At 39.2% G+C, this 19,515-nt stretch overlaps 1 protein-coding gene across 7 annotated transcripts in view; it reads left to right on the forward strand.

Annotated features, from left to right (window-relative positions):
• The window catches only part of SMG7 (SMG7 nonsense mediated mRNA decay factor), a 52,740-nt gene that overhangs the window by 23,443 nt on the left and 9,782 nt on the right, over positions 1-19,515 (forward strand). For 5 of the 7 annotated variants that reach the window (XM_080622745.1, XM_080622744.1, XM_080622750.1 and 2 more), the window contains 12 exons: positions 2,711-2,882; positions 3,716-3,787; positions 4,925-5,075; positions 5,425-5,560; positions 7,652-7,814; positions 8,977-9,133; positions 11,907-11,977; positions 12,313-12,373; positions 13,064-13,183; positions 13,414-13,849; positions 17,398-17,542; positions 18,757-19,136. In XM_080622745.1, the coding sequence (XP_080478871.1) occupies positions 2,711-2,882; positions 3,716-3,787; positions 4,925-5,075; positions 5,425-5,560; positions 7,652-7,814; positions 8,977-9,133; positions 11,907-11,977; positions 12,313-12,373; positions 13,064-13,183; positions 13,414-13,849; positions 17,398-17,542; positions 18,757-19,136 (2,064 nt within the window). The remainder of the gene's footprint in view (positions 1-2,710; positions 2,883-3,715; positions 3,788-4,924; positions 5,076-5,424; positions 5,561-7,651; positions 7,815-8,976; positions 9,134-11,906; positions 11,978-12,312; positions 12,374-13,063; positions 13,184-13,413; positions 13,850-17,397; positions 17,543-18,756; positions 19,137-19,515) is intronic. The other 2 variants (XM_080622749.1, XM_080622747.1) reach the window with 2 other exon arrangements.

Genomic DNA, 19,515 nt, shown 5'->3' on the forward strand with positions numbered 1-19,515 from the left:
TAAGACTCATTTCTTTGATTAGAATCAAAGGTCCATTTAGCAGCAGATTTTGTCACTTACAGTAGTCTGCTGTAGTTGCTCAGAGTGAACATTAAGCAGCAGGAAAATGTAGAATGAAATCTCCCTGTTCTGGCTCCTTGTTTTCTGGCTGTACATTTGTTGCCTTCTTGAGCTAGCTTGTTTCTGAATTGTTTAGCTATTAGGAGGTCAACCCGTCATTGACACTCCAGTCGCTGTTGGAAGAAATTTCCTCTCGTTTCTGCAGTGATCTGTGTGAAGAATTATGTATTTTAATTGTAAATTCTAAGAATTATGATGACACAAAAAACCATAAGCCCAATAAACTTGCTAACTGATGATTTCATAGTAGTCTTGAGGTTTGTTTCTTGCTATTTCTCTAGAAATTCCCATTCACCTTCTCATTCTAACATATGAATTTCTGGGCCATTGTCATAATTCTTTTTCATTTTGAAAAATGTTATACTTCCCCTATATAGCAAAGAATAAGCAAAGGTAATCAGTTTTGTTCTTGATTTCAGTTATTTAAGAACAGAAATATGTGCAGAATTTGAAAAATGCAGATGCACTGCAAATGTGTGATGGCTTAATGTTTTGTGCTTTATTGGTCCCTTTCTTGCAACTCCTAAACACCGATGGTGAACATTGAGTTAATATTTTCCAAGAACTGTTTTCTGAATAATACCTAACTTAGTGCCCACCACAGTTGTACATTTAATTAGGGTGGTTGTCCCAGGAGTATTATTTAGCATCTACAGCATACAATATCTTTCTGGCTTTTTGATTGAGACTCCCAGGCTTACATGTGCGTCTTCGGTCTTAATTCTGTGATGTCTTAATTACATAGAATTGCAAACTTCAGTTACAGGAACTTTTCTTCTCCTTAAGCGAAACTGTATCATCAGCTGCTCTTGAGCTAAATGTCTTCTGTGAGGTTTTCAGTTAATTGTGAAAGAGGTGTGATTCCTATTCATGTATTTATTTCTTACTGCCCTGTTTTTGCTCATACTTTTTCCAGTATAGATTTCAGCATGATTATGGAGAATTAGAGTTAGTGTGTCCTTACAGCCTTAATAAAGATAACTTGCCTTTCTTTCCTTTTTTCCTTGTTTGGTGTATTGCTTCAGCAACATTCACTGCTGAATCCCATGTCTCAAGTAGTGGTCTGGCTAGTCTTTGTCATGGCTAGTTTGCACTGTCTTCAGGTTACAACATGCACAGTAGGCCATTCTTGCTGTATCAGTTCCTAGTTTGATTCTGAACATCTGCAAGGCAATCCCATTCCCCCACCCCCCAGAATCTGTGATTATCTTCCTTCCCCCTTTCCCCCCCCCCATTGTTTTTTTTGGAAAGCTTCTTATTTGTAGCAGTCAGTTTGACAGGCTGTGTTATGGTTGCCAAGAGCTTTCTACTGTCTCCGCTGTTTGTCTTGCAAAAATCTTGTTTTTTCTCTTCAGTGTATCAGGAAATTTTGTTTCTGTGTATGACACCACAGACTGGGTCATCTTTCTTTGCTTGCTGTGATGTTAATTGTCTCATTTTTAAAGATGTAGCTCAGGCAAGATACCTGCTCTCCAACTGCGAAGCATGTGTAAATGATGCCTTTGAAGGAGAGCATGAATTCTCCTAATTCACCATGTTGGAAGATATCAAGTTTCTCTCTCTTATCCACCTTTCATCTGTGAAATCCTTCTTTGGGATAAAAGAGTAAAAGGGGAGGGAGGTGTAACACAAATCTTTTTCTGCAGCAAGCAAAAAAATTGCATTGCATGTGTAGCCACTGATGGAGTGGAGTACACATCTCTGTCAGCCCTGGGCTTTCTTAGATGGGTTTAGCTGGAAGTGAAACTCTGCTGCAGGTCTATTTTATTTGGAGACTGAGTACGTTCCCAGCTGAGAGAAAGTCTATCAATTCTCACTTACATTTTTAACGCTGCAACTCAGTGGAGCAATACTTTTCATCACCACATGGTTACTGTTACTTTTCAGAGTGTTTGCCAGAGTCCATTAAGAAAAACTTAAAAAGCATTAATTAGAATGGCAAAGTTCAGGTTTTCCTTTAATCAGCTTTTCAGATATTTGACCAAGTAGCTGATGCCTTGTTCTTTGAAAGAGTCTCACTGTTAGCTTAGCACAAATATTTATTCACAACCCTGCTGCTGAACTGTTAGCCACTGTTGCCTTGCCTACAAACTTGGCTTTGTTCTGGCTTCTCTCTAAAGTTTGTCAGGGTAGTCCTGTTTCTTATGTTGGAACAAGCTTCTCTGGAGGTTGAGAGGCATTCCTTTCTGTTATTTTCAGAGAATGGTGTTGCTTCATCAGGGTATTAAAAAAACTGTTCCTCTTGAACGTCCTGTTTAAAAATCCCAACAAGATTTGTACTGATGCATGCTTGGTAATTTAAGTGTCATGGGAATTGCATTGCTTACTCGTTTGGGATACACAGCTATTTCTTACAGAAAAGAAGTAAACCACTTTGTGTTTCTGGGCAGAATAATGCAGCATGAGGTTCAATGACTTCAGTATGGAGAATGTAAATTAAAGTCTCACTTTAAGTAACTTAGGCTTGTTCACTTCAAATATACTTAGCTAATCCGTGCCTCCAAGAAATGCTCTGTTAGTTTTACCAATTGTTTCAGTGCCTTGCTGATTAATGTCTCTACCTGCTACTAAACTGGACCTGTTTTTCTAGTTATTACAGGAATTGTGCACAGTTTTTAATGTAGACTTGCCATGTCGTGTAAAGTCTTCCCAGCTGGGAATCATTAGCAATAAACAGACGCACACCAGCGCCATAGTCAAGCCGCAATCTAGCTCCTGCTCTTACATCTGCCAGCACTGCCTTGTTCACCTTGGAGATATTGGTGAGTTTTTGAAGGAAAAAGAGGTGGGACATTGCGTACAGCCCTCACTTAGAAGGATCTGTACATACCATGGGCAGCTGCTGGACCGAGTGTGCTCCAGATGAGTAGCTTATAGGTAATTGTGTGATGGTTGCTGCAGGAGGAAAGGTCTCAAAAGTAATGCTGTTAGGTTTCTCTAATGCGTGTTACACATTAACACATGGCGACGACAGTCAATAACTAGCTTTCTAGTGATTTGCTAGAATCTGTCTTTTAGCATACTAATCATGTTATAGCTGGTAGGCATAGTGAAATGTTCAAACCGGTAACTGTTACAAAAGCTTGTTGCAGCAGGCTAGCATACTTCTCCATTTCAGAACATTACTCTTGAATCTTTTACAAAATCAACAGTTAGAAATCCAGCTTTTCATAAACGAGGTTTCTTTTTTATGTAAGGTCAATGGGTTTATTTCTTTGTTGATTAAAGTAGAATAATGTGTTATAGAAAGTTCTTTTTTCTCAGGAATCTGCAATTGCTTTTGGAACAACCTAAAAGTAGATCTAGTTGCTGATTTTGCAAAGAAGTATGAAAAATATTTGTAGCTCTCTGGATGTGTTGCTGTTGGCACAGCATCTTTCTACATAGGAACTGATAAGATGTGACATAGGATCTGAGGAAAAACAACCACTTCACAATTCAGCGAGTTGAATCTTCATGCTATTTGGTGTAATTGTATTTTCTGACATATTTCTAAAATAATGATGACATGTTCTTTAGGTAAATTGGTTATATTAAAGTAAGTGCAGGAGAGTTAAATTTTATGCCTCAACTTGATCTGTCTTTCTTTTCTCAGCTCGTTATAGGAATCAGACCAGCCAGGCAGAGTCTTACTACAGACATGCAGCTCAGCTTGTCCCATCTAATGGTGAGTCTGGGATACCTTTTAGGTTCATAATTCTGAAGGAAAATGGGGTACTGCTGTTCTCATGTGGTAGTTGGAAACTTGTTGCAACAAAGCCTTACCCGTTGATAACTCATTTAGACAATAGTTATTTGCTTGATCTGTGTCACTTTTCTTCTTTTTGTGAAGATGTAGAAACAAAGCGGATAATACACAGCTTCATTCTAAGGCTTTACTTACTGCTACGTTACGCTCTCTTACATTCATACATGATAAATTACAATTAATGAAAAATTGTCTACCACCAGCCTTTGGGGTTTTGATTTTTTTCTTGGATTGTTTGTTTACTTGACAATTTGTAAAGGTCAGTAGCTAAAACCAGATTTTTCAAGTTGCTCGTGCAAGTTAATAGCCTCTTTAGTTCAGAGATCTAGTTTTTTAGCTGTTGGCTTACAGTGATCCAAAATGTAGGGATGGTGAGAGAAGGATAAATCTTTTTTTGAGCCAGGCTGCTGAAACCAGTAATTCATTTTTTTAGCCAATTACATTCTAACTGAAAAATTCTTTGTATTCTAACTATAGAAATTTTTACTGTATAGGCAAAAAAAGTGAAAAACTCTTGAGAGTTCGATTTGCCTAAAACTGGGCTAGGTTTTGACAGTATCTTCTTACTTAGATTTAAAGGATGTGTGGTTTTTAAAAAAAAACAAACCCCAAAACAAACCAAAAAACCCCCAAACAAACAAAAAAACCCGAATCAAAACGAAGAAGGAAAACCACAACCCCCCAGCTCAAACAAAAAAATAGCCCACAGCAGAAAACCCCCAACAAACCAACCCAGTCCCCCTACCCCAAAACAACTCCACTAGTGCCAGGTTGGATGAGGCCTGGGGTGGCATGGTTTAGTGTGAGGTGTCCCTGCCCATGGCAGGGGGGTTGGAACTAGATGATCTTAAGGTCCTTTCCAACTCTAACTATTCTATGATTCTATCTCCTCCTGCTCTCCTCCCCACAAAAAAAAACAAACTCCAAAACCAAAACAAAAAAGGACAACCAACTCTGTGTTTGCTTTTCAAGAGACTCCACTTACCCTGAAATCTAGCATGCCTCACTCCATTCATTCCATGACAACTTGATGGACAATGTCTTTTTCTCTCTTAGGTCAGCCTTATAATCAGTTGGCTATTCTAGCTTCCTCCAAAGGAGACCACTTGACCACAATTTTCTACTACTGCAGAAGCATTGCTGTGAAGTTTCCTTTCCCAGCTGCCTCCACTAACCTACAAAAAGCACTTTCTAAAGCACTGGAAAGGTAAGACTATAATGTATTTGTGGTCAGATAAGATGGAGGAGATTTGATCCAGATGTACCTCCATTGCCAGAATTTATTCATATTCGGTAGTAGGAGCAGAAGTCCCTTGACCCCCCCCCCATCCAGTGAGAACATCCTTACGTGTATGGAACAAAGAATGGTTTGTATCTGGAATGCTCCTGAGTGTGAATAGTGAATGCAGGAAATGAAGCTTATTGTGCCAACATGAAAAAGCACCTTTGCATGGACATTCCTTCTTTCTTGAATGTCACAGAAAAAGTATGTAATGCTGTATCCAGCTATATCTAATTCCAAAGACTGAAGTTGGGTATTTCTGTTCTGAATGTAGTCGTGATGAGGTGAAGACTCGATGGAGCGTGTCTGACTTCATCAAGGCATTTATTAAATTCCATGGCCATGTGTACCTAAGTAAAAGCTTGGAGAAGCTGAGCCCTCTTCGAGAAAAGCTGGAAGAACAATTCAAGGTTAGTTCTAACAGCATATTAATTGGCGTATTGAGGAGAGTATTTTTAGCAGCTGATTTCTGAAATTATAGCCCAATAGTAACTTATTCACCTGGTAAAATAAAGGAAGCTCAAGTATCCAGTTGTGAAAGGTTTGCGTCGCAGCTAACACTGGATTCTGAAGTCACCAGATGTTGACTTCTGCAAACAGTAGGGATTTTTTCCATTTGACATGTGGCGCGTTGTTAGTGGAGGTACAGGAAAAATCAATGACCCTTCTTGATTCTCTGCTCTCTAACCTGGATGATTCTTGGATATTTGTGAAAAGAACTTGATTCATGTGGGAAGTTCTAGCTCAGTTGCCTGAGGAATTTTGAGAACTTTGTTTTTGGATGATGTTCGTTCACTCCCACTAGTTAAGGCTGCTTTTAATCTTCCTCAGACAACTTGGCTCTCCTGTCAGCAGTTTGTCTTTAAAGAGTGTTCCAGTACAAGCTTAATTTGTGTGTAGACAAGAACTGTTCAGAACATGTTTCCTCTGGAAAATCCAGGAGTACCTATTAATTATATAGCCAGCTCAATAAGCTGGACAACATAGCACAGATTGAAACAAAGAGAATTTTATAAGATATTTATACAAGGTAGTACAATTTCAAAGAGTACATTAACTGTTAGGTGCCTTTTGGAAACTGATCTGCTTCAGCATCTTCATTTGTGGAAATGAGCAGGTAGTGTGGGTATCTTCAATAGAGCAATTGGTGCTTTTCCAAATTAAAAAAGGGGAAGGTGGTCTTAGCAATATAAAGAATTACAAATGTTTTTTACAGTGTCTTTTTGCATTTTGCATTGAATTGGGCTGCTATAGCTAGGTCCAAACTGTCTTTAAAATAAATAATAAAAATAAAACAAACCCCCTAAACCCACAGAACTTATTGTGAAGTGTATTAGTTTTGGCTGCGAGCTGCTTGAACACTTGGATTTAAAGTTGTTTAAAAATTAAATAATTGTATCTCTGTGTGTGTGATGTTGACTGTTGAACTAGTACTGCTTTTTCCACAATGCTTCTAATCAATAATTATGAGCATTGCTCAGGCGTGTGGAACAGTGGAGCATTTTTCTGAACTGATCCAGGGTGTTAAAATAGAGTTAATTGAGTCCTGCTTTGTTGCTTAGATTACTTTTTGTTTGTTATGCAACATAAGGCTTAATTTACTAGAGAGCAACTCTGCTGACTTAAATGGATTGAATGTGAATGTGAAATTGGCTGTATGGTAGATAATCACTTTGTGGCTGATTTTAACTCTGAATGAGGAGGGCAGTCATACAGTTAGGAGTGTTCATGATTCTGCTGCTAAGAGCCCTGCCAGTTTGAGTTGTTGGCTGTAGAGTGCTTCATGCCCTTACTTGAAAATCAAGCTTGAACACGGAGCTCAAACCTTTTCCTGATGTTTATGCTGGTTAATCCACTTGCTCCCCTGACAGTGTCCAAAGACAAGTTGGTTGTAGTTTAGGATATGTCCTTTTTTTCACAATGCTCAAAAAACCCATTAAAGTTTCTTAGTTTCTTTTCCTGCTCTGAGAAAGGTGTTTTTTACAGCATAGTTACTGAAATGCATTTGTAACTAGCTTGTGCTATTTTAATCCACCATGGCTTTCCATGACCCATGAAGTCAGATGTGGAATTAGTCTTTAATACATAACCACACAGTAGTTAAATTTTCCTGGGGCATTTTTTTTTTTAACGTCACCTTCTCCTTGCTGCTTCTTCAGCAGATACGTGCCTTTGCAGGTCTTGCAGTTGCATTGCAGTGCTGTGATTGTACATGGAAGTTGCACTTTCTTTGAAAGAGAACCATATCCAAGGGGATGTTGATTTGTGGTGCATATTAGTTGGTGTATGAGCAAAAAACTTGGGCTTAACAGTGGACATCTGTCCAGGTCCTCCTGGGAAGCCCAGTGCTGTGCTAATAGGGATGACTGAAAATAAAATCTAGAATAAATGTTGCCTTAAGAGCAGAAGCATTAGTCAAGCAGTGAAATAGCAACTACTAATCTTTTCAAGTGTGTGCTTTACATATATAAATACAGATATTGTTCCTGTGTCTGTTACAGAGGTTGTTATTCCAAAAGGCCTTCAATTCCCAGCAGTTAGTACATATTACTGTTATCAATCTGTTTCAACTACATCACTTGCGAGACTTCAGCAATGAAACAGAGCAGCACAGCTACAGCCAGGATGAGCAGCTCTGCTGGACACAGTTACTGGCTCTCTTCAGTACGTATGAAAACTAATTGATTTTTGTGTATGTTGTTTTTTGGTTTGGGTTGTGGTTTTTTTGTTTGTGTTTTTGTGTGGGTTTTTTTGTTTGTTTGTTTTTTGTTTTGTTTTTGTTTTTGTGTTTTGTTTTTTTTTATATGGAATCCATTAGTAATTTGCTGTCATCATCTAGCTTAGTGGTTGTGTGAGGTAAGCGATGAGAATAGACCTTATGGAAGAAAGTGAAGAGAGAAGATGGTTGCAAAGGGATCGTTTATGTCTAGCAATGCTGGCTAACACGGGATTTATGTGCCTGGGACTTATTTTGTTTGAAGTCTCGCAGAACTCAGCATCTTTTTCCTGGTTCTGAAAGAACATTTTAACTTGGGTGCAAAGTTTGATCCAGCTTGGCAGTGGGCAGTACGCCACTTGGGGAGCTGCTCCTCTGTTGGCCACAGTGCAGTTTGAGTTGCTTTGAATGTAGCTAATTCTGGTTCAGCAGAACTGAAGCTGAAGCTGTCTGAATTAGGACCTCAAGTGCTTCTGTGCTCTGGATAACATTAACTAGATAAGTGGGAATGCAGAGCATTTTAGACTCTAGCCACATAATGCAGATTTCCTTAACCTAATCCAGCCCATGATCAGCTTGGCCTTGTTTGTAAACACCTAAATTTCTGAATAGCTGAACTCCAGATTCTGTTCTGGGATTGAGTCTGAAGTCACCATGGTGTGGTTACTGCTTCTCAGCTCATATCCTCTAATGGGCCTGAGCTGGGTGCCTGCTTGCAGAGATAACTCAGTGGAGAAGTGGATAAAATGCAGGTAGGTAGTTGAGTTGGTAATTTCTACTAATAAAGAATAAATATTTTTGTAATGGGCTTGTCTCACTGGATTTTGTTAACTTAACCAAAATGATTCGTCATGACACTTGAAAAGGAGAGAGAGGAAAAATGCCAAGATTCTGCTTCATGGTAGAAAGCTCTTTATTGATAGAAAGATGTTCTGGTCTCTGGTGGATTCTTTAAGTAATTTGGCTGCTTTGTTCTAAGGATCTAGCTCCTAAAGATAGGATTTTATGGGTGGAATGTGTTTGGGTTATTTGGTGAACTTTTAAAGTGTCATTCCTGCACTGTTTGTATTTGTTTTTTTTCACTCTGTCCCCTGCATCCCCTGTTTCTAGTGTCCTTTCTTGGAGTTCTGTGCAAGTGTCCTTTACAAAATGACTACCAGGAGGACTCTGGGGCTGCATATCCTCTTCCAGCTGTGAAGGTTTCAATGGACTGGCTGAAACTTAGGCCCAGTGTTTTCCAGGAGGCAGTGGTTGATGAAAGACGGTAGTGAGTGTTAATCTTTCTTTTGATACATTTGATTGCATAAATTAATAACTGATGATAAATTAGTAATGGGAAAAATGATCATATAACTTATTGTTACAGACATCAAAATGATAGAAAGTGGATGTGCTAAAAAATTAATAAAACATGAGATTTGTGGAGTACATGAGCAAATTCAGTGTTTTAATTAGCTTTAGGTTTGCATGTAACTTTTAAAATCAGAGGGATCTACTTTATAGCGTCTGACTTAAGCATAACTACTGAGTGTAGCTTTAGTCTAATCTGTTGTAATGATTTCTCAGATTTATTGAGGTAGGTGGCAGGAGAATACTTCCATTAATTTCATACATTAAGCCATCTCTTGGGCAGTACTGGAATCTGGTTTTGCTGGCTCCTCATCCATGAATTAATTCAGTAAAGGGCATCTTTAAATGTCAGCATAGACTTTACTGTCCTGGACTGTTCCTCTGATTTTTCACTTCTGCTTCTAATCTTATAAATTTAGGCTTAAATATTTCAGAACTTGTGAACCTTTTTAATAGCCTGTAACTTTTCATGTATTATAGCAATTCAGTAAAGTATTTCTAACCTGAAAGATGTTTCTTCAGATTGGAGTGACTGTTACTGACACAGTTGGATGAGTATTTTTCCTGAGATGGCCACTATAAGGAAAAGAGTGCAAAACTAGCTGGCTTAGCTGATCTTGCGTGATGTGCCACAGTGGTTTCAGCTCTCTTGGCAGTTTGTGCTGTAAGATGCCATTCTAGCTCAAGGCTCACATTTTCTGTACATTAACATATGTGAAGCAGGGGTCCCTATAACCTCGCTTTTCTAAATGAGTAATAAGACTCCCTGAAATGTGAGCAAAGCCTAAAACCCCGGAGCTTTGGGAACTTCAATTTCAGAGTTCCTGAAGGCAAGATAAGGAAAACAGGAGTTCACAAATTGTTTTGAGATGGTAATAAGTATTACTGTATGCATATTCTCAAGGAAGACTTTATATCAGTTTTTTAACGGGAAAGATAATTACTTGATTCAGAGTAGTCCTTGCAGAAAGGAGATGCAGGCAGTAATTTATGGAGTACCAAAATGAATCTTCAGGTGTGAATGTTTATTTTTTCAGTTAGCCAGAATAGGTTCTAACAGCTGTAAAATCATAGGTGAACTTGAAAGATAGGTACTACTAAGATTTGTCAAAATGGGCATTAGTAGCCATTACCTTTGTTGGCTCTTAAAATATCTGTTCATCTTCCCCATAATTTGTGAGGGTGAGTTTTCTTTTTATTTCTATTGGAAGATCCGAAGGGAAGTAATTCTTTGCAGACTGCACAAACACACACAACTTTATTGGCTTCTCTTTAATAACCTTATGTCTGTTTTATATTGAAAAGTCTTCCTTACTCTGAGTTCATATGTAATTGTGCTCTTGGTTCAAGAAATAATCCTTAGACCTTCTTAAACTTTCACTTCTCCCCACTATGCATATCGTCTTCCTGTGGATAATTAATCCTACCCCAAACTGAACAAGCCTCTGAAATAGGAAGGAAACATGTTTACCTAGAAAAGTAGATCAATTTGAAGGCAAGGACTGAGGACAGAAATAACTGTATCGATACTAGTAGGTTGTCTTTGGAAATGAGTTTTGCAAATCTGCCCTGTGGAAGCCACAGTAGGTCTAGATTTTCATGCGTGTCACTACATCACTCTTCTTTAGGAATCTTTTATTATGGAATCTCATTATTTCAAATATTGTACAGGAAGGTTGCAATTCACTGTAGGTTGCAACAGACTTGCATTCTCCTTTTCTTCCTTCTCCTGTTCCTTGTCAGTCATGGAAAGGAGCTATTGCTTAGTGTTGTGTAGAGAATAAGCGTAAACATAATGATTGCAGTTTCTACGATGGTGCAGGAAAGTAGATGACCTCAGGCTTTCAGGTGCACGTTGCATTCTCCAATCCAGGCACTGAATGGTGATGCACAGACTTACTGTGGGAGGACAGATTCATTTCACTAACACCGAGCACAGTGAGCACCTTCCCAAAATAGTTTTCTGTTGCCTCCATGGACTTTTGGTGCCCATCACTAAAGCAGATGGAGCTTTTGAAAAATAGAAGGCAGCCTCTTGGTGGCAGTTAAATATTAATCACCTATGCAGTGATTGTTGTGATTTTTAAATTGCTTGCTCCAGGGCCTTTGTAAAGAATTTCCAGTAATTTCTTGTACTGGCATTGCCACTGCAAAGCAGGGGGACTGCCAGTTAACCTCTAGTTTAATGGTCTTACTCAGTGTAACCCTTACTTAGACCTTCTTTCTGGTAACTGTTTCAGTGCTACAGTACAGTGTTTGTGTTCACAGAACAGAAGTAATTCTGAACTGCTGTATCTTAATCGATTGTTTTGTTTCCCACTGGTTAATTTACTGTGCCTTGAGAGTAGTCTGCTTTGGGCTGGAAAACATGAATTGCAAACAGGTGCTCTGAACGTTTGCTCATGCAACAGGTTTGTCTAATTAAATTTTTTTTTTAGGCTTTCTAACTTTCTGGATAATGAAGACTATGCTGCGAGAGCCTTGGTAACTTTAGATTAGATTTATAAAAATATTCTTTCAAGAAAGTAGTCTGTTGCCTAACACTTGAGAGAAACTTTACTTTTTCTCGGAAATAAAAAGATCAATAGAAGTTGTGACTGTGTAACAGAGTTCAATGTTTTCTTGGAAAGGCAAATAGTTTCCATGTTTTGTAGTTTTTACTTATGATTTGTCTGTTTTCTGATTTGTAGCATATGGCCCTGGCTGATTTCACTTCTAAACAGCTTCCAGCCTCATGAAGAAGATCTATCCAGTAATAATGGTAAAGACACTTCTAGTCTGTGCTGTAAAGAACTGGGAACAAATCACATTTTTTCTGATGGTGTGGGGAATTGCATTTGAAGAGCAAACAAGGAAGCTAGTTGCCTTCTAGTATTAGTGCATATGAATACTTTGCAAATGCTGCTTTCTTGTGCTGAGCAGACTTTGCTCTACTTTGTCGTTCCTGAGCTCCTCAAATTGCAGGGTGGACCAGTACAATTAAGCATGTTAATAAAAAGCTTTACTATGTATAATGACCTTGCTGAGGTATCTACTTAGGATACTGTACTCAATGCTTTCATGCTTTCTTCATGCTGTTTACTATCTATTTGCCAGCAACCCCCCTTCCAGAAGAATTTGAATTGCAAGGATTCTTGGCTCTGAGGCCCTCATTCAGGTGGGTGACAGCTGAAGGAAGACTGTACTTTTGCTGTTGTTACTACTTTGATAGACATTGACATGTTCTCTACAGTATCTTATTTACCAATATTTACAACGGTATGGATTGAAGTAGGTATCTTTTCAAAACAACTGTAACAGACTATGTAGAAAAACTAAGGAAAGTCGTAGGCTAAAAGTTTTTTTTGTTTTCTTTTGCTTATGACATTTTTGGTTTTCTTCTGTAGTCTTCAGACTAGTAAATTGAAAGAGAAAAATGTAAGAAGTGAGAAAAGGAATACTTTTAGATGAAAACGGCTTGATATGTTTATATTTTATTTTTTTTTTACTGTTTTGAACTGTATCCCTGTACCTAACATCATGTACAAAAGTTGACTAAGTATTAGACTTTTTTCTCACTCTACTATTACTTATTTGATTTTCACACAGATGAGCCTTTGGCCTTTTGTTTAAAAAACAGAAACAAAACAACAAAACTCAATCACTGTACCTCTTTAATGTAGATGCATCTTACCAGAAGAGAATTGTGTCTGTAAATCAGACTTGTAACAGTCATGTTTGGAATAGTATCTGGTCGAATTTCAGAGTTTATAATAAAGTAATGCTGACCAGTTGTATTTCTAAAGAAATATGATGTTGCAGAGTAATTGCGTCATTAATATTATTCTCTCTCCTATGTCAATTCTAGGAACTTGGATTTTTCCAAAGGCCACCAGGCAATTACAGGAGATAAGGAAGGGCAGCAGCGTCGGATACGGCAACAGCGTCTGATCTTCACAGGCAAATGGATTGCTGATAACCAGCCAAGGTAATTGCAGGTAGCTTCTCTGTGTTTCACTTGCTGCTGTAATGCAGGTAATGCAGATGCTAGTTATAAATGTTACTTTTCTCACTATTCAACACAGCGATTAGATATAACATAAATACAAGATGCTAATAAAATGTTCTGCGGCATGCCATTGCTTCATAGGCTGATTATGTTAAGGAATGTTTTTGGAGTAATGTACTTGCTTTTCAATTCCTTTTTGTCTTTTTCAGGTTGATTCAGTGTGAAAATGAGGTAGGAAAGCTGTTGTTTTTGACAGAAATCCCAGAACTGTTACTGGAGGACCCTAGTGAAGCCAAAGAGAATCTCGCCTTGCAGGAAACATCTATTGCAGAGCCGCTATCTACAGATGGGAGCCCTGGACTCAAATCAGTTCTGTCTTCTGGCAGAAGCCTGAATAACAACTGTGATTCAGGAGAAAAACCAATGGTCACGTTCAAAGAGAACATCAAGCCACGGGAAATTAACAGAGAGCAAGGGCGAATCTATCCCCCTAAAGATGTAGGTAGGGAAAGACGGGACTATAGCAAAGGAATAGTAGTCAGTAAGAATGATGGAAAGAAGGATAACAATAAAAGAAAGAATGAGACCAAGAAGTGCGGCTTGGATAAGATGCCAGAAGCAGGAAAGCAGAATGTGGCAGTTCAGGTAAGCCTTTAGATCCAAGGGATACTGTGTCTTAGGTGGTACAGCGTTTGTGTCAGGACTGTCACTGCTTATATAGAGTACAGTAGAGTCAGGGTCTCACTGTGAACCCTGCAGGTACAGCTAATGCACAACAAACATATAAACACATCTGTCTCAAAGATCAGGTATTAGTGACCTTTGTGTCTCTGGCCTTTTCCTTGATGCTGTCTCAATTTGTTGGGGAGGAAAAGATAGGGGAACAATGAAAAGTGATTTTGCTGTGTTAACTGTCTTAAAAAACAGACTTCTACCTGCTGTTCCCCAGATTTTTCAGGCTACCAAGGCAGTTCACAAGACCAGGTTGTAGTCGTGCTGTTACCTATGCTATAGTCTGTTGCGGAGGAACTTGGTACTCTGCATTTTCAGTTCAGTTGACTTGTGCACATTCAATAAATTGAACATATTGCAAAAGCACCAATTGTAAATATGCAGTAAGATCTTCTGTACTGTGTGTGCAGTCAATGGCCCTTTGTGGAATAGGGAAAGCCACACTGCTCTTAAATCGTAAATATGTGCTCAGGCACATAAGCGTGAAGAATTTCAGGGTTGATCTGATCTTACCTGAATAGTTTGACTGCATCTCAGTCATTCTCTAACAACATCTGGAGGCATTTAATGATATGATGGAGACTCTTTATTATTTCCCTAGAGAAACAGTGTCAGTTCTTCACTGTTCTTGCAAGTGGAAATTATTTTCTAATGCATTTCATCTTCCTTGCCTCTGTGTGAGCCTATTACTACTTCCCAGGACAGGTCTGCAGAACAAATTAAGTCTTCCTCTTTGCGACTGCTCTGAAGACATGTCTTGTTTTCCCTAGGCTAAGCAAACCAGCTCTTTCAGTCTTTCCAGCTTGTGTCATTAGGACCCTTGGATCATTCTTGTTTTCCTCCTGATTATTTGGTGTTAAACATCATTACGAAATGGAAGGCCAGAACTGGCAATGTTAGCCAGTTGGGTTAGCAGGGGGTCCTACCAAGGGGGATAAAGGGGAGTAGCCTACAAAAAGTGTGTGGCAACTGTGGGTCACCAGACAAGATTCTGGTATCTGAAAACTAACAGAGGTGAGTTAGAATAGCAAGTTTCTTATGTATTTGTTGAAAACATCTGAAATGTGGTTGCAGGCCTGAGCACTCCTAGTTTTGATGTTTGTGCCCATGTCTTGCAAAATAAGGACTTGAGGCTGATAAAATCCACCAGATTTTCTGAGAAGTATGTGTATTTTTTTTTTTATAGGGAAGGTGTTTTAATTTTAACTGAGCTGATTTATTGGAAATTCGTTTGTTTTAAGATTAAGAGATAACCCAGGAAAAACTTATTTCTAACCCAGCTGAAGCAGAATCTTTTCTGATGTGATTGGTCACTCTTCATCTCTTGTTGTATAGAAATTAATTTTGACTTTTTAGTTTTGTCAGCTATATTTGTTATGACAGCTATTCCAATCAAGTGTCTTCTGTTTCATACAGTTTGGTGGACTGACTTACCCAGAATATGGGTAGGTTTTGCTTTCTTACCTCTCCAAAGAAACCACTGCTGGTTTTGTACTGATTGGTAGTCTGTTAGTGCTCTGCTTTGGCCTTCCTGGAAATTTCAGGCTTTATCCTCCATAGTTCATTGCCTTCAAAAGCCTAAACGCTGCAAATTTTGCAGCTTCTACTTAGCAAAAATGTTAAGAAAATTATACAAAGGTAATCAGTTCTGTTTTACAGATAAGTGGAGAACTTCCATGTTCAAACAGGATCACAAAAGTGTCACACTGGTTGAATCTCTGCTCCCTAGGGAAAATTCAGTTTGGTGCCGAGGAAGGTTTAATGCAGGCTTACTCAAGGTCTTACATACTTTTAAGAGGTCCTTGTGATGATATGGTGCTTCTCTCAAGTACCGTGTAGGAACCCTTAGGACCCCAGTGGGGGAGTAAATAGTTGGTAATATTGACACTTTTGAGATGAGATCAAGTAGAAGCAGGGAAACAACTGAAATATGTCTGTCTTGGTTAATCAATTGTAGTTATTTAGGTTTTTAAAACTTAACTGTAAATCATGCGGGGGGGTGTGTGGGTGCTTTTGAAAGCAACCTTTAGAAATGTGTTATAGCAGCTTTGAATTTATGATGGGACCAAAGCTCATGTTTTGAAATCCCGTGGCAGGAAGAGTGTGTTTGAATTCTCTAATGTTGTTATAAAAGAATGCATAGCTCTTGGTATTGGTTATTAAAATATTTGGCTTATTGTGGAGAAAAAAGGGACAGCACAATGTAAGTTTAATATATAGAATGTGACAAAGGGTAAAGATGGTCAGTGAATAGACACAGCAAGAGCAGGGGCTGCATCATTTGTTGTGCTTAGCATCAGCCAGAACCTTGAGGTGGAGTTTTCTTCTGATTTTTATGTAGTGGGAGATCAAAAATACACCCAAACCTCCCAGTCTTACAGTCTACTTTTTTAATTAAATGCAAAAAATAAGCTACACTCTCATAACTTTAAATGGGGAAATTTAGAATTATTTGGAAAAGCATTTGAATGCATCTACCCTTTTACTACTATATTTTGGCAGAAATACCTGCCCTCTAACTCCTTTCAACTCATCAGCAGTAAATGTTGAAATAAACCCCACGCAGCTTTTGTTTGCTTGGTTTGGATTTTTTTTAATTTGGTCCCTGATAAAACCCTTTCTTTGAATCACCTTTGAGGCTTGGCATCAGGTCTGTTCCTGGGCCCTTTCTATATTGCCCGGGTTCCTTGCTTGCTGTCATTTTCCTGCCTGCTCCATCTTGCATTCCAGGCAGTTCTGCTGAGCTGAACAGAAAGGGAAAGTAGTCTTCCCCTCTGTCTTCCTCTCCAGGAAGACCCAGACTGCAGCAGACTCAGAATCAGGTAAACATTACATTACATTCTTCTCTCTGCCTTTAACTGGTGCAGCTCTTTTAACAGAACATACAGTAGTTACGCAGTAAACTGAAAGAGGTTAAGCATTTCTGCTATGTCTTGTATGTTCCTAGTCAAAAGAATTTCATAGTATGCAGGATTTTGTGCATATACATCACCATATGGATTAGGCTGAAAGAGTTCCCTAGGAAGAACATGGTAGTGTGTGGTTTTTAAGGTGCTGCAGGTAAGTAGCATGTTAGGTTGAAGCAGTGCCCTGGGAGAAGCATAACAGCATCTGCACTTCTCTTTTTAAGGCACTGCAGCTGAACAGCAGAAGTCTGTTGTGTGGTCTGAGGATATTGCATCCACTTCCCACTCTCTTGCTAGAGAAAGAACCTTTTGCATCTTTTGGGTAGATATCCTTAGAGTGCTGTTGTGAAGCAAAGAGTGCCTGAAGACAAGCAGGGTGGACTGTCTGCGGTCAGAGAAGGGAACTGGGTTCCTTTGTTCTAAACTGCTCCCAGTTACTTAGGGAAAAGGAAATAATCTCTCAGACAATCTGGGTGTTCATTTTTTGTCTTAAGATACTATGTGGGTAATTACAGGAAAAATTATCTGATTTCTTCTTACTTTCTTTTACATTAGGTGAAGTCCCAGACAGAGATGAGGAAGACTCCAGTGTCTGAGGCAAGGAAAACACCTGTAACTCAGACTCCAAGTCAGGCCAGCAGTTCTCAGTTCATCCCCATTCATCACCCAGGAGCCTTCCCTCCCCTTCCTAGCCGGCCAGGTAATTTGCATCATTCGGTTGAAGTGTGGTTACTGTTGACTGCAAAGAAAATATGTAATAGTGGTTTTTACAGCCTATGAAGGTAGGAGCTGTATTAATGAATATGCATTCTCATGTTGAGAATCTTGCAAAGGAGTAAAGAAGGGGCATAGTAGAACTGAAACAAGATAAATAAGATTCCTATGCTTTGGAATCATGGTCTGTCATAAAATCTGCTGTCATCTTCTTGGTTAGTGGGTGTGAGATCAAGGAACTTCATTGTAGGCTGTTTCTTTAGTTAGTCAAAACATGACAGTCTTTTGGTAGTTCAGGAGGAAGTATTCTCTGTGCATAGGACTCCATTACAAAAGATCAATCACACTGCTTTCTTCTTTAAAGCTCAGTTTCTTTTGTAGTGTTGCTCATAGTCTAGGCTGTAATTTGTGTGGTGGTCTTTGCTGTTGTTGCTGCATTGTGTGTTCCCCTTTTGTTGTGGAATGTTCCTGTCATATGTTGTTGTCCATGTTTGTTCATGAAATAGCTGGAGGAGGCTGTGTCTTCCCTGCAGCTGTATGTCTAGTACTCAATACAAGACAGAGACATCTTCCCTGTCCCAGTGTCAGCATAAAATATGGCCTGTGGGATGCAGAATTAAAGCTTGCCTTCTAAACCTGGCTTTTCAGTGTGAACTTCAGGAAAGAAATTGATCTTGCGGATATGAGGATTTGTTTACTTACCATCTGTCTCTATCTAAATTAATCCAGGGACTGGTGATCCTTTGGGAGGAGGCAGTAGACTTATTGATTGCTTCTGTCCATTGTTCCAAAGTTAGTTCCTGAAAATGTGTGTGTTTGAGGGGGAAGAAACTTCAGGGGGTAAAGCATCAAAACCCCAGAATGTTGAAGGAAAAAAGTAGTAGGGGAATTAAAATCGAAGAGATTGAGGTGTGTGTGAAGAGAAACATGACTTTCCCAGATACTGCCCTGGCTGACTGTTATCAGTGCTTGCAATATTGCAAGAAAACTCAAGAACGGATTCTGAATTCATCTGTGATACAGCCATGTATGTGCAAAGATGAAAAAAAAACATTATAGTGCAAGTATGTAAACTGGTGTTTCTTGTCTTTGTGGTTAAAATGAGCGAAATAGGAAGAAAAAAACCTCACAAAATGATTTCTGGAGGGAACTATCTGCTCTGTCAAATTGTGATTAAAAATGTGTTTTTATCTTTTTCAGGGTTTCCACCCCCAACCTATGTTGTCCCCCCTCCTGTGGCTTTCTCCATGAGCACGGGGTACACCTTCCCAGGTGGTGTTTCTGTCCCAGGAACCTTCCTTCAGCCCACAGCTCACTCTCCTGCAGGAAACCAGGTGCAAGGTGGGAAACAGTCCCACATTCCTTACAGCCAGCAACGGCCCTCTGGACCAGGGCCAATGACCCAGGGACCTCAGCAAACGCCACCTCCTTCCCAGCAGCCCCTTTCATCTTTACCAGCTCAGGCAACAGCACAGTCCGCAAGCCAGTTACAGGTCCAAGCTCTGGCCCAGCAACAGTCCCCTACAAAAGCTGTGCAGGGTCTGGGGAAGAGCCCACCACACCACTCCGGATTCCAGCAGGTAAACTTGATTAATACAGCGAGCTAACCTTATTTAAAAATAAATAGCAACATTAAAGGCTTAAGTTCCTGGATTACCTTTTCAAAACTGTCATTAAAGACCTTGGTGTGGGATTTTGATCTGTGAACTTCTGGGCAAATTTGTAGAAGAGCTGAAGTTTAGTGGGTGCAAACATATGATCCTGTAACTGAGAGGGGAGGTATTTCTGGAATGGGTAGGTGGTCATCCTTTTCCCTTTTAGTTTTATATTCTCTCCCCTGGTTATTTCCTGTAGTGTATTATACTGTAGTTATTAAACTATTCTTATCTCAACCGGTGGATTTTTACATTCCTTTGATTCTCCTCTCCATTCCTCCCAGGGGTGAGCAAGTAGCTGTGT

Source organism: Psittacula echo, assembly GCF_963264785.1.
Source record: "Psittacula echo genome assembly, chromosome: 7".
Lineage (NCBI taxonomy): Eukaryota > Metazoa > Chordata > Aves > Psittaciformes > Psittacidae > Psittacula > Psittacula echo.